Here is an 18038-nt window from a genome sequence, read left to right on the forward strand (position 1 = left end):
CAGAATGGAAACAAACTACTGTTTACTGTTAAACACAAGGGATTCGACATACGTTGGAAATTCAGAGCAAAACACGCAGAATGAGGGAGCAGGTCAGGAAGCAACTGATGGAGAGGAACAAACAGTTGACATTTTAGGCAAAGACCTGATTAAGTCCGATGGTGTTGACCTGCTGAGCTGTTCACTGTTGAATTGTGAAGCCAATCTATTACCAGATCTTGCAATCTCCTTAACTCATTTCCAGTGGTATGCTAAAAGAAGGAAATGCACTGGAAAAGAAGAAACTAACTAGTCAAATTGTAATTTCACTTTGGGTGGAGGTAAATAAACTAATGGTGACATTGTAATTTATAGAAATAATTAGACATCAGAATTAGAGACCCCCCCCAACCCCATAACCACCAGGAAATTCAGGAAAAGATATGTGATCGATTAAGGATTGTTACCATGGGGGATTTCATCTTCCCAAATATAAACTAGGACTTTCTCAGTGCAAGGATTTTAGATGAGGCAGAATTTGTTAAGTGTATCCAGGAGGGTTTATTAAATGGGCAAGGAGTATAGTGAGAGGGACAGAGGGAGAAAAAGGAGAGAGAAAAAAATATATAAACATATAATTTTATTATTTATGTATATTATATATATATATATATAAATAAATAACGGATGGGGTACGAAGGGGAGGTGGGGCATTAACGGAAGTTAGAGAAGTCAATATTCATGCTTAACTCTTCTTTAACTTCCGTTAATACCCCATGTCCCCTTCGTACCCCATCCGTTATTATTTATTTATTATATATATATATATATTTCTCTCTCTCTTCTTTTTCTCCCTCTGTCCCTCTCACTATACCCCTTGCCCATCCACTGGGCTTCCCCCTCCCCCTTTCTTTCTCCCTGGGCCTCCTGTCCCATGACCCTCTCATATCCCTTTTGCTAATCACCTGTCCAGCTCTTGGCTCTATCCCTCCCCCTCCAGTTTTCTCCTATCATTTCGGATCTCCATCTCCCACTCCTGCTTTTAAATCTCTTACTATCTCTTCTTTCAGTTAGTCCTGACGAAGGGTCACGGCCCGAAACGACGACTGTACCTCTTCCTATAGATGCTGCCTGGCCTGCCAAAAAAATCTATGTCCATTACACCGAAATCGTTTCCCTGTGTATTCCTCCCATGTATATATTCTCATTTAGGTGGGGAAAAGGGAATGAATAAATGAATTTTTTAAAATTGAGTAATATAAAATCCACATTATAATGCGTATTTCTCGAGATAGGTATATCACCGTCTAATTTTGCTTGTTTAGTTTATCAGCACTTTTAAAGTTAGCTAAACCTTATGGTTCTTCTGGAAGAGGTGAGGGCTGCACTCGGAGAACTCACAGTCTCTTCCTAATATCCTTCTCTCGTCCTGCTCCCATCCCCTGCTTTCTCGGTTCTCTGACTATTTCCCAAGCAGATTGCGATAACTGCTCAGCCAGAGTTTCCCTTGGTCTGACCACGCTAATGGGCAGTCCTCTGTTGCTCATGTCTGTAGTCGCCTCTTCCACCGTCTGATATAGTCGTATCCCTTCTTGGTAAAATACCCTCAGTTTAGCAGGGTACGGGGTTTGGAATTTTATCTTTTCTTGCTTTAATATTCGTTTTGCTTCGGAATATTCCTTCCGTTTCTGTAGGACCACCGGGGGCGGGGGGTAATCATGATCAAAGTATATTAACTTCCCGTTCCAAAACACCCTCTTCTTATCCCAGGCCCTTCGTAGAATCTCCAACTTGCTCTTGAATCTAAGGAATCTAAGTACTATTGAGCGCGGTTTACTTCCTCTGTCTCCAGGAGGCTACAGGACGAGCGAACGATGCGCCCTCCCAATTTCAATCTCCATAGTCGGGGGAAGCTCCAGCGCTTCCCGCAGCAGCTTGGCTACAAAGTCCATCATCGACAATCCCTCTGCTCCTTCGGGAGCATCATAAATCCTGATATTTTTCCGTCGTGATCTTCCCTCCTGGTCAAGCAATTACTTTCCCGTTCGTTTAATATTTTTATCGTCTTACTTTGTATCTGTTCCACGTTTTGTACGCGATCTTCCACCTTCTCAATTCGAGCCTCTGCCACCGCTATTTTCTGATTGACGTTGGCGAGCTCTGACTTTCTATCATTGAGTTGCTACTTTATATCTTTATGGACTTCCCTTATCTCCTCCAAAATCCTTATCATATTTGGCGCTTCGCCTGAACGAGGCCCCGCGTTAGCTTCGCCGCCACGCACATGAGGAAGAGCCGCGCATTGTACCTCTCTCTTCCATAGGCTCTGCAGTGATGCTTTTTTAATCTCTATTCTTTTTCCCCATTCTTGCCCCCCTTATCAATTCAGATATTTTCAAAAGATATTATATTTGATGAATTAACGGGGCAAAATATGCGTTTTTCCAGAGGAGCTATTGATTTAAGCTGCCATTCTGAACGATGACGTCACCGGAACCCAACTCTAGGTAATTTCTAAAGTAAGTACATGTTTAGCACAGCATTGTGGGCCGAAGGGCCTGTGTTATGCTGTAGGTTTTTTTTATGTTTCTATGTTTTTTATGTTCCTATCATATGAGAACTATTGGACAGTTGAACCCACTGTCCAACAGTTCTTATTCTCTGAAACCCACTGTCCAACAGTACTTAGTTCCTGGATCCCACTGTCCAACAGTACTTAGTTCCTGGATCCCACTGTCCAACGGTACTTAGTTCCTGGATCCCACTGTCCAACGGTACTTAGTTCCTGGATCCCACTGTCCAATAGTACTTATTCCCCAAAATCCACCGTCCTACGGTACTTATTCCCTGTACGCACTGCACAAGAGTACTTATTCCCTGGAACTCAATGCTCAATAGTACCTAGTCCCCAGAACCCCCTTAATATCCAAACGTTACTTAAAATGTTATGATGCTATTGACTTATAATTGACATCACTATATTCATGCAAGGAAAATATGCGCTGTGTGTTTAATATTAAATTCATTAGATAAGCCCTTTTAGAAACGAAATTGAGTGTATTAGCCACTTATAAGTGACTTATAGTTGACTCATCACCTATATTCCGGTCGTGATTAACACCACCCCTAGGGTTGCCAACTGTCCTGTATTAGCCGGGACATCCCATACATTGGGCTAAATTGGTTTGTCCCATACGGGACTGCCCTTGTCCCGTATTTCCCCCACTAAGGTAGAGCGCTCCTATGAAACTTCTATGAAGCTACTATGAAGCTTCTATGTTTTCTATGTTTCTATGTTTCTATGAAACCTTTCATGCCGAAATGGCGTAAAGCGAAGAAGCAATTGCCATTACAGTAATTTATATGGGAAAAATTTTTGAGCATTCCCAGACCCAGAAAATAACCTACCAACTAACACATGAAACCTAAACTAGCACTGACATATAGTAAAAGCAGGAATGATATGATAAATACACAGCCTATATAAAAATAATGTATGTACAGTGTAGTTTCACTGAACAGGATTGCCAAAAACGATTTGTAGAAAAAATCAGCACGTACACGCATGCAAGGCTTCATGGTCATGGTAGTCTTTCTCCGGATAAACGCAAGTGTCCCCTATTTGACTGCTACTCTTGTCTGTTGGCAACCCTACCCCCCCCCCCGGGTCAGCTGCAAGAATATTGTCAATATTAAACTGGTCCGTGGTGCAAAAAAGGTTGGAGACCCCTGGGCTAAAATATCCAGGTAGAACTGCTCTACATTACCTCACCATATCCAAACTGAAAATTGGCTTAATGGGAGATACAGATTCCCAAAGGACAAACTGGGATACCTTACTGCGGTAGTTAAGAATGTGATAGGCAAAGGACAGGTGAATTGGACCAAGGTCACTTCAATTATGCAAGGAGAAAGTTGAGGACTATGCTGAGTGAAAAAGTCAGTCATTTGAGCAGCACAGTGACCAAAATTATATCTACTTACATTTCTGAATGATGGCATGGATCCACATCTGACCCAGATAATAAAAATGGGGCTACACATTGGCCACATTGATGCACCATCAATTACTCCAAAAGACTGAAGTAGGGTGAATACTGAAAGGCTTTTATTCGCAGTAAAATATGACTTCCAGCATGCTGAGTGTCTGCCCCTGGACTGAGGAGGAGGGGCAGGGTGAAATCACCTTTATTCAGGGGCCTGTGGGAGGAGTCACAGGGGCAGTCAGCAGAGGGGCGTGTCCGGACAGGTAACCCAGTTACAACATATATATGTGGTTTACCACACATATATTGAATGAAAGTCTTAACTGGTAATAAAAGCAAAAGTAGAGAGGAGAAAAACAGGAGACTGTGCGGCCACAGTGGCAGATGTAAGACAGGACAGGCAAGGCAATGTGGAATGTTTCTGAAAGGAAATGATGAGGCATACACAGAAGCCCTGGATTGTAAGAACAGTGCAGTAATTGTGGGAAGACAGGGCATAGACAAGACAATTGTCAGTCAAAAGACAAAGGAAAGGCAGAAAAAGGACCATGGACCCAGTAAACTGAAGACCACCACACTGCTTTGAGTTGTACCATAGCAGAAGCTGTCTTTCAGATCTCCTCAGAGGAGTGTAAACAACTCCTTACAGAATGACAAGTATCAGCCCTCTGATGGAAATGTCCGATAAAACTGAGGTATGAGTACGACGATGTAAGCACAATCTTAGAGAGAGATCTGTTGGAATGCCTGGGAGCTATACCACATGGCAGGTGCAAGGGAAATGATTTGGGAGATGAAGATTGGGCCATGGTGGCGGAAGGGGAATAGTGATGGAATATTGGACGCCTTGACGAAGGGTCTCGGCCCGAAATGTGGACTGTATCTCTTCCTAGAGATGCTGCCAGGCCTGCTGTGTTCACCAGCAACTTTGATGTGTGTTGCTTGAATTTCCAGCATCTGCAGAATTCCTTGTGTTTGACTATTTATTTTTCTTGTTTTAAAATGCGTTCGTGGGATTATGGTGGGATGTTCAAGTTAATTTATTGTTACATTTTAGTTCGGACTATAAAGTGTTCATTTCTGTGTTCGTGGGACACCCTGACTGTAACTGGACAGTGTAATAACCATCTCCCTCCACCTGTATGTGTCTGATTTGGTTCTCACTGAGTGTTGGTGCTCTGTGTGTTACACAGAAACACAGAAAACCTACAGCACAATACAGGCCCTTCAGCCCACAAAGCTGTGCCGAACATGTCCTTACCTTAGAAATTACCTAGGGATACCCATAGCCCTCTATTTTTCTGAGTGCCATATACCTGTGCAGGATTCTCTTAAAAGACCCTATAATATCCGCCTCCACCACCGTCACCGGCAGCCCATTCCATGCACTCACCACTCTCTGCGTAAAAAACTTACCCCTGACATCTCCTCTGTACCTGCTTCTAAGCACCTTAAAACTGTGCCCTCTCGTGCTAGCCATTTCAGCCCTGGGAAAAAGTCTCTGACTATCCACATGATCAATGCCTCTCATCAGCTTATACATCTTCTTAAGACCCTGGGAATCAGTCAAGGGATGGAGTGGTATGCCTGCCCCACAACCCTGGGTCACATTCCTGAAGATGAGATGCTAACCCGGAGGGAGAACCTGGGAGCTGAGTATCATGCCTTCCCAGAGAACCTGGATGAGGCAAGGCTCCCCAACCCAGAGGACACAGTGGAGTGCATCACCTGCCACCCTCGTGGCCCACCAGGGAACCCAAGGCACTGCAGCCATGGAACAACGAGTGCCAGTGATTCACGCCACAAGGTCCACACTGAAGTTCCACAGATGTAACGGTACTGGCCGCCTTGAGCCTTACCTGGTGCAAGTCAAACTTGTTATGTGGCATACTGGCTGGAGCCCCACTGACAACGAACCTTGCCCTTGGCGCTGGAGAGGGATGCCCTGCGGGTCTTTTTGACCTAATGTCAGCTGAGCAGCGTGACTACAGGGCTCTTGTCGCGGTGTTTTGAGCAGAGGCCATTGGAGAAAGCAATGAGGGAAAACTGGGCAGCAGGCGGCGCCATGTGGGAGACGTCCTGGGGGCACTTATGGCAGATCTCCATCACTGTGCTTGGCATGGCTACCCCAGTTCCCTCCCACAGCCCAGGAAGAGCTTGTCCTCTGTGCCTTTGGCAGCATGTTCATCTGACATCACTATCATCACTGGCTGAGGTGGAGCGGGCAGACGCAATGTTAGCCCCCCAAGGTATTCCAGTGGTGCCCTGTATACCGTGAACCCAGACTTGTGTCAACGAGGCGGAGGAGGAAACTGACGAGGAGAAGCCCATGGGACAGGTACGACCAATGCTGCACTGGCCCCGCAGAGAAACTTCTGCTAACAGTGTGGTGAGGCAGTCCTCGTAAGCCCAGCGTAGCCATCAGGAAACACCCAGCAGTTGGCACTACCTGAGACCTCCAGCAGGATCCCTCCATTGTCACCTCTCCAGGTGGGCCATTTGGGTGAAGAGCAAGGCTTATATGAGAGGGCACAGTTTTAAGGTGCTTATAAGTAGGTACAGAGGAGATGTCAGGGGCAAGTTTTTTTACGCAGAGAGTGGTGAGTGCGTGGAATTGGCTGCCAGCGGCGGTGGATACAATAGGGTCTTTTAAGAGACACCTGGACAGGTACATGGAACTTAGAAAAATAGAGGGCTATGGGTAACCCTAGGTAATTTCTGAGGTAGGTAGATGTTCGGCACAGCATCGAGAGGCGAAGGGCCTGTATTGTGCTGTGTGATACATGGACTGCGAGGTGGAGGGCATCAGATACTGTGCATTGGTGGACCCGGAGTCAGCTGCATCTGTCCAAGAGTGAACAGCCGACGTTTCGGGCCAAGACACTTAATCACCGCTCCAGGTCTACACCATTCTGTCTCAGACTTACATTGTATTTTAGCATATAACAAGGAGGAATCACATTGAACTTTTTCTTTCAACGTGCCGTCATTAGTTGGGGCATAGAATATAAAGTAGGGAGAACATGATGCAGGTAGCGGACCTTCCGTCACTAACAATCCTCCCCCCCCCCACCGGGTCTCAGTTCTGACGACATCTTTCTGCGCCTGCGTCTTTTGTTGTCGGCGCCAGAAATACACGTAACGTCACCCCTCCGAGTCCGCGCCAGCAGCAAGATGGCGGAGGGGGAGCCGGAGCGCGGTGGGCGGCCGCAGCAGGCCCTGGTCATTCCCCGCACAGCGGCCGAGGAGCAGCGGCTCAAGCTCGAGCGGCTGATGAGAAATCCGGTGATGTAAAGATAGGGTTAGGGAGGTTTTAACTAAGCTGGAGGGGGAGGTACGGATATGGTTCTGCTGGCCTGATGTTTGGGTAGGGATCCGGATCTCCTCTGCACCGGAGCGAGGGAGATTGGCATTCATGTTGTTAGGTTTCGCTTTGCAGCAAGTAAACCGTGCCAGGTTCTGTCTCTAACCTCAGTCGGAATTGTTCTTTCGCTCTTAAGATAGCCTTCAGTAGGTCGTACCCGAACTACTTGTGTGGTGCTTCTGTCTGATTCCTTCTACGTACTCCCTACTTCCTCAACATCACCTGCCTCACCCGTCTGTCATCCCCAAATTGCCACAAAGCCATCAATTCCATCATCCAGACCATTGGCATGTAATGTGATAATAAAGCACCCTATTCTGACCCCCTATAAAACACCACTAATTACCAGCAGAGTATTCCTACTCTTTACCTTCTGCTAGTCAGCCAATCTTCTATCATACCTTGTAATGCCATGGGCTCTTATTTCGTTTAGCAGCCTCATGTGCAGCACCTTGTCAAAGGCCTTCTGAAAATCCGACAAAATAACAGTGGTGGATGTGGAAACTCCCCACTGGAGAGAGTGGGGGGGAAGAAACCCTCTGGAGAGAGTGGGGTTGGGGGGAAACCCTCTGGAGAGAGTGGGGTCGGGGAGAAACCCTCTGGAGAGAGTGGGGGGGATGGGGGAGAGAAGAAACCCGCTGGAGAGAGTGGGGGGTGGGAAGGGCCCCGCTGAAGAGGGTGGGAAAGGGGGAAGAAAGAGCAGTACCCACCCAGTGTGGAATGTGGTATGATCCCCACTAGGGGTGAGGAGACATTATCCCCCAACACCCCTGCCCCAGGAAGAGGTGGGCCTGTTTCTGTTGTGAGAATTAATTTGTAATAAGTTTAGTTTCTAAATCTGCACTTATTGCAGGATAAACAAGTGTTAATCGGTGAGAAACCGAAGGAGTGGGCTCCACGGCCGCCCCCGGAATTTGTTCGTGATGTTATGGGTAAGTGGTGGTTTTGGTCTTAAAAGTCTGGCATTTGTTTTATGTAATGAAGAATGAGGTAGTGGTTAATAATCCTTTACGACATTATGACCATGTGTAACCAATCTATTATATGCAAACTGAGGGACAGCATATGTGTATAGTTAGTGTCTTCAATGTAAGTCATTGTAATTATGGTGTGATGGGAGAGTTGCTTAAGGTTCACTGGGAAAATTGGCATAGAGAAAGATCAGAAGAGGAAGCATGACAGATAAAAGATTAAACTTTTACTGAGGTGGTCACACCCAAGAGTGAGGGCTAGAAGATGGGTGAGTACCAGGACTAAGCTGTCAGTGCAGGATTTCCTGCCATTCCCCTGAGAAACAAAAAGTATCCTCTTTGGGGAGATGACCTATCAGGGCACAGCAACTAGGCCAGCTCTGAGGCGCAGCAGAGAAGGGTAAAGTCAGGCAGAGAAATAGTGATAGAAGACTCAACAGTTAGGGGACAGATCGGAATTTCTGTGGCCACAAAAGAGTTGCCAGGGTGGTGTGTTACCTCCCAGGTGCTATATGTCTCAGAGCGGCTGCAGAATATTGTCAAGGGGGAGGGCGAGCAGCTAGAAGTCACGGTGCACATTGGCACCAATGACATCGGTGGAAAGGGTAAAGAAATCCTGCACAGAAGAGCGGGACCTCCAAGGTAGTAATCTCTGGATTACTCCCAGTGCCACGTGTTAGTCAGGGCAGGAATGGGATTATAGTACAGGTGAAAGAGTGACTGAGCGACTGGTGCAGGAGGCAGGGTTTCAGGTTCTTGGATCATTGGAACCTCTTCTTGGGTAGGAGTGACCTGTATAAGAGGGACAGATTGCACCTAAGCTGGAGGCCCCTAAAATCTTGGATGGGACTACACAAGTGCTAGTTGAGAAGGTTCAAACTGCATTAACGGTGGACTTGGGAGTCAGAGCACAGGATCAGAACGTGGAGGATTGGAAAGAAAGGTACATGTCAAGGCCAGTAAAAACAGGCAGGAGCAAAATAGATACAATTTTGAAGTGTGTGTGTTTTAATGCTAGGAGTATTATGGGTAAAGGTGATGGACTTAGAGCATGGATCAGAACATGGCTAAAAGAATTTCTCCGCATCTCTGTTTTGAAAGGGCACCCCTGCATCCTGAGGCTGTGCCCTGTTGTCCTAGACTCTCCCACCATGGGAAACATCCTTTCCTCATCTACTCTGTCTAGGCCTTTCAACATTCAAAAGGTTTCAATGAGGTTCCCTCTCATCCTTCTGAATTCCAGTGAGTACAGACCCAGAGCCATCAAACGTTCCTCATATAATAACCCTTTCATTCCTGGAATCATCCTTGTGAACCTCCTCTGGACTCTCTCCAATGCCAGCAATCATTTCTTTGAAGAGGAGCCCAAAAACTGTTCACAATACCCAAGGTGAGGCCTCACCAGTGCCTTATAAAGCCTCAGCATCACATCCTTGCTCTTATATTCTAGACCTCTTGAAATGAATACTAACATGGCATTTGCCTTCCTCACCACCGACTCAGCCTGCAAGTTAACCTTCGGGGTGATCTGCACAAGGACTCCCAAGTCCCTCTGCCTCTCAGTTTCCTGGATTTTCTCCCCGTTTAGAAAATAGTCCACACATTTATTTCTACTACCAAAGTGCTTGATGATGCATTTCCCAACATTGTATTTCATTTGCAACTTTCTTGCTCATTCTCCTAATCTGTTTAAATCTTCTGCATCATACCTGTTTCCTCAACACTACCCCTGCCCCTCCACCAATCTTCGTATCATCTGCAAGCTTGGCAAGAAAGCCATCTCTTCCATCATCTAAATCATTTATATATACAGCATAAATTGAAGTCATCCCAGCACAGACCCCTGCAGAACACTTCTCTAATGCTATCTCTTTCAGAACCCTAGGGTGCAGTTCCTCTGGTCCGGGTGACTTATGTACTTCTAGGTCTTTCAGCTTTTTGAGCACCTTCTCTCTTGTAACAGTAACTGCACCCATTTCTCTTCCTTCACACACTACAACATCAGGCATACTGCCAGTGTCTTCCACAGTGAAGGCTGATGCAAAATACTCATTTAGTTCATCTGCCATCTCCTTATCCCCTGTTTTTATTTCTCCTGCCTCATCTTCTGATGGTCCTATATCCACTCTCATTTCTCTTTTATTTTTAACATACTTGAAAAGCTTTTACTGTCCACTTTACTATTGCTTGTTAGCATGGTTTCATATTTCATCTTTTCCCTTCTAATGACTTTTTTAGTTGCACTCTGTAGGTTTTTAAAAACTTTCCAATCCTCTATCTTCCCACTAATTTTTGCTTTGTTGTATGCCCTTTCTTTTGCTTTTACAATACCTTTGAATTCCTTTGTCAGCCACGGTTGTACTATTTTACCATTTGAGTATTTCTTCATTTTTGAATACACACGTCCTACACCACCTTCATTTTTCCCAGAAACACACACCATTGCTGCTCTGCTGATATCCCTGCCAGCAGCTCCTTCCAGTTAACTTTGGCAAACTCCTCCCTTATACAACACACATCAAAGTTGCTGGTGAACGCAGCAGGCCAGGCAGCGTCTCTAGGAAGAGGTGCAGTCGATGTTTCAGGCCGAGACCCTTCGTCAGGACACACATAAAAGTTGCTGGTGAACGCAGCAGGCCAGGCAGCATCTCTAGGAAGAGGTGTGAGTCCTGACGAAGGGTCTCGGCCTGAAACGTCAACTGCACCTCTTCCTAGAGATGCTGCCTGGCCTGCTGCGTTCACCAGCAACTTTTATGTGTGTTGCTTGAATTTCCAGCATCTGCAGAATTCCTGTTGTCCTCCCTTATACCACTGTAATTTCCCTTATTCCACTGAAATATTGCTACATCAGACTTTATTTTCTCCCTATCAAATTTCAAGTTGAACAGAATCATATTGTGATCACTGGTTCCGAAGGATTCTTTTACCTTAAGCTCCCTAATCACCTCAGGTTCATTACATAAGACCCAATCCAGTATCACTGATCCCCAAGTAGACTCAACAACAAACTGCTCTAAAAAACTATCTCTTAGGCATTCAACAAACTCACTCTCTTGAGATCCATTACCAAACTTATTTTCCCAATCGACCTGCATGTTAACATCTCCCGTGACTACCATAAATTGCACTTTTGACTAGCCTTTTCTGTTTCCTGTTGTATCCTATGGTCTACCTCCTAGCCACTGTTGGGAGGCCTCTATATAACTGCCATCAATGTTCTTTTACCCTTGCAGTTTCTAAACTCAACCTACAAGGATTCAATATCTTCTGATCCTATGTCACGTCTTTCTACTGATTTGATGCCATTCTTTACCAGTGGAGCCACACCAACCCCTTTGCCTACCTTCTGATACAAAGTGTAACTTTGGACATTCAGCTCCCAACTACAACCATCCTTCAGCCCCGATTCAGTGATGGCCACAACATCATACCTGGCAGTATTGCAACAAGACCTTATTTCTTATACTATGTGCATTTTGATACAACACCTTGAGTACCATATTTGGTGTCCTTTCTGACTCTGCATCCCTAATGATTTGATACTCAGCCTGTTGGCTGCAACACCTGCCTGCCTTTCCTGACAATCTGTCAGCACGCTATCTTTAATTTTTACCATCCATCCTTTCCTGAGGCCCTTCACTCTGGTTCCCACCCCAAAACCTGCTCGTGAGAATATTGATCCCCCTCAGGTTCAGGTGCAACCCATCACTTTTGAACAGGTCCTGCACCCTCCAGAAGGGATCCCAATTATCTAAGAATCTGAAGCCCCGCTCCCTGCACCAACTTCTCAGCCACGCATTGATCTGCCAAATCACCGTTTCTACCCTTACTGGCGCGTGGCACAGGCAGCAATCCAGAAATGACTACCTGGGAGGTCCTGCTGCTCAGCTTTCTACCTAGCTCTCTAAATTCTCTTTTCAGGACCTCATTGCTTTTCCATTCTATGTCATTGGTACCAATATGTACCAGGTCATCTGGCTGCTCCCCTACCCCCCCGCCCCCCTCCAAAATGTTGGGGATGCGATCTGACCCTGGCACCTGGGAGGAAACGTGCTATCCGGGTATCCTGTTCATGTCCACAGGATCTCCTGTCTGTTCCCCTTACTATCAATTCCCTATCACTACTGCTCCCTTCTTCTGTCTTTCCCTTCTGCACCACAGAGAACAGTAATTTTAAACAGGATCAATGAACAACAAACTGTGCAAATGCAGCTATAAATAAATAACAAGGACATGAAGTAACAGGGTAAAAAGTCCTTAAAGTGAGATCATTGGTTGTGGGAACATCTCAATAGATGAGTGTAGTTACCCTCTTGTTCAAGAGCCTGATGGTTGAGGGTTAGTAACTATCCTTGTACCTGGTGGTGCGAGTCCTGAGGCTATTGTATCTTCTACTTGACAGCAGCAATGAGAAAAGAGCATGGCCTAGGTGGTGAGAATATTTGATGATGGATGCTGCTTTCCTACGACAACTTTTCACGTAGATGAATTGGGAGGGATGGCTGGGAGGGCTTTACCCATGACATACTGGGCTGAATCCACTACCTTTCGTCAAATGTTCCGTTCAAAGGCATTGGTGTTCGGGTGATGCAGCCAGTCAATACAATCTCCACTACACATCTATAGAAGTTTGCCAAGGTTTTTAATGTCGTGCCAAATCTCTGCAAACTCGTAAGGAAGTAGAGGTGCTGTCGTGCTTTCTTTGCAATTACATTTATAAGATGAGTCCAGGACATGTCCTATGAGATAGTAACACCCAGGAATTTAAAATTGCTGACCCTCTCGACCTCTGATCCTCTGAGTTACCAGTCAATGTTGAACTTAATATAGGATGACTGCCTTATGACCCTTAGCTCCAGATTTTTTAATGGGGATTACTCCTGAAGCCTTGCACACGAGTGGGTATAGTTGCAAGGCAAGCGGAGGTTTGAGATCAGTTTACTTTCTAAGTGAGCTGCCAGCCACTTCTGACATGCCCCATCTGCCTAAAGCGAGTGGATTTAAGGCGTAAGTGACCCGCCTTTGCCCCTTCTGTCAGCAGAAACAGTTTCACGGGGCTTAGTACCTAAGCCACACGTGAAGGCCAGGAGCTGGACTTGGTTGTCAGAGGCTGTTTGAGACAGATGCCATTGGGAGCATTTAATAGGTAGTGGGAGTTTGTCCTCACTACTGCCCTTGGTTGTAACAACCTTAAGGAACCTACAAAGAAGAACAGGCAAGGTAATAGACACAATGGAATGGATAGGTTGAAATGGGTTTATTTTAATGAAATAATGAAATCATAAAAAATTAAATATTAAGAGTAATGGTGATGACTAAGAGCATGGATCAGTACATGGAAGTATGATGTTGAAGTCATTAGAGACTTGGTTGAGAGAGACAGGAGTGGGTGCTCATTGTTCCAGGGTTTTCATGTTCTACAGAAGATAGAGAGGGAGGTAAAAGTTGGGGGGGGGGTGTGGGAGCAACTTACACTACTAATCACGGAAAACATCACAGCTACAACCCCTGGACGTAATAGAGGGCTTGACCACTGAGGGTAGGAGTAGGACTCAAAAAAATAAAAAAGGTACAATTGCTCTGATGGGTTATGCTACAGAGCACCCCCCCCCCCACCGTATCAGGGGACGTAGCAGACAGATTAGAGAAAGGTTAAAAAACAAAAGGGTTGTCAGAGGGTGACTTCAACTTCCTCAGACAGGCTGGGACCTCTTTAGTGCAAGTAGTTTGATGGAGCTGAATTTGTTCAGTGCATCCAAGGTGTATTTGGTTTCTTAAATCAGCATGTAGATAGTCGAGTGAGAGGAGCAGCCGTACTGGACCTGCTTATGGAAAGTAAACCTGGTGGGCTCACTGACCTTGCAGTGGGGAGCACTTAGCAAATAGTCATCACAACTTCATAAGCTTTGAGATTGCTATGAATAAGGATAATTATGGACCTTATGGGAGAGTATTAAATTGGGGCAGTGGAAATTATGAGAGTATTAGACAGGAGCTCGGGCAAGTTAATTTAGAATAGCATTTTCCAGGCATGTCCGCATTTGACATGTAAAGGATGTTTAAAGAGCAACTGCACTGAGTACAGAACAGGTATGTTCTGGTGAGAAAGAAGGATAGAATAGCAAGATGAAGTGATCTTGGAATACAACAGATGTGAATTTAGTAAAGAAAAGGAAGTATATGGAAGGTTTAGCAAACTAAAATCAAGCATAGAGTGTAAAAGCAACTGTGCTACAAGATCATCTACTTTATTCTGTATACTGTGTGCATTCAAATATAACACCTTCAGTCCTGTATCCGTCACCCTTTTTTATTTTGTCCTCCTTTACACGTCAGCTCATCCTACAACTGCAGTTTTGCTCTATCATCTGCCTGTCCTTCCTCACTCTGTCACTACACACTGCCTCTGCTTGTAAACCAGCAGCCCCATCACTCAAAATTGCACCCCACTGCCAAGTTAGTTTACACCCTCCCTAAAAGCTCCAGCAAGGATATTGGTCCCCTTGGGGTCAGATGTAACCTGACTCTTTTGTACAGGTCATACCTTCCCCAGAAGAGATCCAATGACCCAGAAATCTGAAACCCTGTCCCCAGCACCAGTTTCTCAGGCATGCATTCATCTGCCAAGTCATCCTATTCTCACCCTCACTGGTGCATGGCACAGGCAGCAATCCAGAGATTGCTACTCTGGAGGTCCTGCTTTTCAGCTTTCTACCTAGCTCCCTAAATTCTCTTTTCAGAACTTTGCTTTTCCTTCTACTGTCATTGGTACCAATATGTATGTACCAAGACTTCCGGCTGCTCACCCTTTCCCTTTAGAATGTTGTAGATCCAATCTGAGATGTCCCTGACGCTGGCACCTGGGAGGCAACATACCATCGGGTTATGTATCACGCCCACAGAATCTAGTGCCTACTGCTCTAACTATGGAACCCTCTCTCACTTCTGCAGTCCTCCTCTCTCCTGCTTCCCTTCTGAGCCACAGCACCTCGCTGCTTCCCTTCTGAGCCACAGCACCTGACTCAGTGTCAGACTATAGAGATTGGATTGTTATGTTGCAGTTGTACAAGAAGTTGGTGATGCTGTGTTTAGAATATTGTTTTCAGCTTTGGTCACCCTGCTATTGGAAAGGTGCTGTTATGCTGGAAAAAGTGCAGAGAAGATTTATGAGGATGTTATGGGGACTTGAGGGATTAAATTCTGGAGAGGGGTTGAACAGGTTGGGAACTTTTTCATTGGACCATGGGAGACTGAAGGGTGATCTTGTATATCTGTATAGTGTCATTGGGGCTCAGATCGGATCAATGCAGGGAATCAAGAGTTAGAGGGCATAAGTTTAAGGTGAGAGGGGAGATGTATAACAGCAACTTTTACATCCAGGTTGTCATTAGTGTAGTCACATGCTGAGGCAGGTATATTAACAGAGTTTTAAAAGAACTTGTACAAATTTTTTTTGACGTCAGCCGGTAGAGTGCAAAAGGTTTAAAAATGTTTAAAAAAGCAAGGAATCGTCAACGGTTTTTGATTTGGAGCAAGAAGGCTGCAAGTGAATGGCTGATATTTTGGAGCAAAATGAGTTTTTTACTACTCAGGGTAAAAGAGAGATGAGACTGCACAGGCGCATGACGTCAGCCAGTAGAGCGTGAAAGGTTTAAAAAGAAGACCGCCAAATCCAGCGGACAGCGGAGTGAGAGGCAGCAGAGTGAACGAGCTTTGGCTAAACGGGCTTAGGCGTTATCGGGATGAGGCGAGGTAGGTTTACCTGTGTTATTTGGGGAAAGGAGGAAGTATGTGTGTGAGGCCAGTTTTCTGTGCTCAGTGTCGGATGTGGGAGGTCCTGGAATTTCCCAGCCTCCCGGACAGCCATATCTGCACCAGGTGTGTTGAGAAGCAGCTCCTGAGGGACTGAGTCAGGGAACTGGAGATGCAGCTCGATGACCTTCGTCTGGTCAGGGAGAGTGAGGTGGTGATAGAAAGGAGTTATAGGCAGGTGGTCACGCCGGGGTCATGGGAGACAGACAAGTGGGTAACAGTCAGGAGAGCGAAAGGGAAAGAGTCAGATACTAGAGAGTACCCCTGTGGCTGTACCCCTTGACAATAAGTACTCCTGTTTGAATACTGTTGGGGGGGACAGCCTACCTGGGGGAAGCAACAGTGGCCGTGCCTCTGGCACAGAGTCTGGCCCTGTGACTTAGAAGGGTATGGAAATGAAGAGAAAGGCAGTAGTGATAGGGGACTCTATAGTTAGGAGGTCAGACAGGTGATTCTGTGGATGCAGGAAAGAAACTTGGATGGTAGTTTGCCTCCCAGGTGCCAGGGTCTGGGATGTTTCCGATCGCGTCCAAAATATCCTGCAGTGGGAGGGAGAATAGCCAGAGGTTGTGGTACATATTGGTACCAATGACATAGGTAGGAAAAGGGAAGAGGCCCTGAAGAAAGACTACAGGGAGTTAGGGAGGAAGTTGAGAAGCAGGACTGCAAAGGTAGTAATCTTGGGGTTACTGCCTGTGCCACGCGACAGTGAGTATAGGAATAGAATGAGTTGGAGGGTAAATGCGTGGCTGAGGGATTGGAGCAGGGGGCAGGGATTCAGATTTCTGGATCATTGGGACCTCTTTTGGGGCAGGTGTGACCTGTACAAAAAGGATGGATTGCACTTGAATCCCAGGGGGACCAATATCCTGGCGGGGAGGTTTGCTAAGGCTATTGGGGAGAGTTTAAACTAGAATTGTTGGGGGTTGGGGATCGAACTGAAGAGACTGGGGAAGAGTGTACTTGATTTGGTATTGGGAAATGAACCTGGTCAGGTGTTAGATCTATCAGTGGGAGAGCATTTTAGAGATAGTGATCATAATTCTATCTCCTTTACAATAGCATTGGAGAGAGATAGGAACAGACAAGTTAGAAAAACGTTTAATTGGAGTAAGGGGAATTGTGAAGCTATCAGGCAGGAAATTGGAGGCTTAAATTGGAAACAGATGTTCTCAGGGAAAAGTCTAGAAGAAATGTTGCAAATATTCAGGGGATATTTGTGTGGAGTTCTGCATAGGTACGTTCCAATGAGACAGGGAGGTTATGGTAGGGTACATGAACCATGGTGTACAAAGGCTGTAATAAATCTAGTCAAGGAGAAGCTTACAGAAGGTTTAGAGAGCTAGGTAATGTTAGAGATCTAGAAGATTATAAGGCTGATAGGAAGGAGTTTAAGAAGGAAATTAGGAGAGCCTAATGAGAAGGCCTTGGTGGACAGGATTAAGGAAAACCCCAAGGCATTCTACAAGTACGTGAAGAGCAAGAGGATAAGACGTGAAAGAATAGGACCAATCAAGTGTGACAGTGGGAAAGTGTGTGTGGAACCCGAGGATATAGCAGAAGTACTTAATGAATACGTTGCATCAGTATTCACTGTGGAAAAGGATCTTGGTGATTGTAGTGATGACTTGCAGCAGACTGAAAAGCTTGAGCATGTAGATATTAAGAAAGAGGATGTGCTGGAGCTTTTGGAAAGCATCAAGTTGGATAAGTCGCTGGGACCGGATGAGATGTACCCCAGGCTACTGTGGGAGGCGAGGGAGGTCTTTGCATCATCAATGGGGATGGGAGAGGTTCCAGAGGATTAGAGGGTTGCGGATGTTGTTCCTTTATTCAAGAAAGGGAGTAGAGATAGCTCAGGAAATTATAGACGAGTGAGTCTCACCTCAGTGGTTGGTAAGTTGATGGAGAAGATCCTGAGAGGCA

The 18038-nt window shown here is 45.7% G+C and overlaps 1 protein-coding gene across 1 annotated transcript in view; it reads left to right on the forward strand.

Moving 5' to 3' along the window:
• The first annotated feature begins 7107 nt into the window (after positions 1-7107).
• The window catches only part of prkrip1 (PRKR interacting protein 1), a 30880-nt gene continuing 19949 nt past the window's right edge, over positions 7108-18038 (forward strand). Inside the window, exons 1-2 of the mRNA XM_063031568.1 lie at positions 7108-7250; positions 8183-8261. Coding sequence (XP_062887638.1) covers positions 7140-7250; positions 8183-8261 — 190 coding nt within the window. The 5' untranslated portion in view covers positions 7108-7139. The remainder of the gene's footprint in view (positions 7251-8182; positions 8262-18038) is intronic.

The sequence above is a fragment of the Mobula hypostoma genome, chromosome 23 (assembly GCF_963921235.1).
Source record: "Mobula hypostoma chromosome 23, sMobHyp1.1, whole genome shotgun sequence".
Lineage (NCBI taxonomy): Eukaryota > Metazoa > Chordata > Chondrichthyes > Myliobatiformes > Myliobatidae > Mobula > Mobula hypostoma.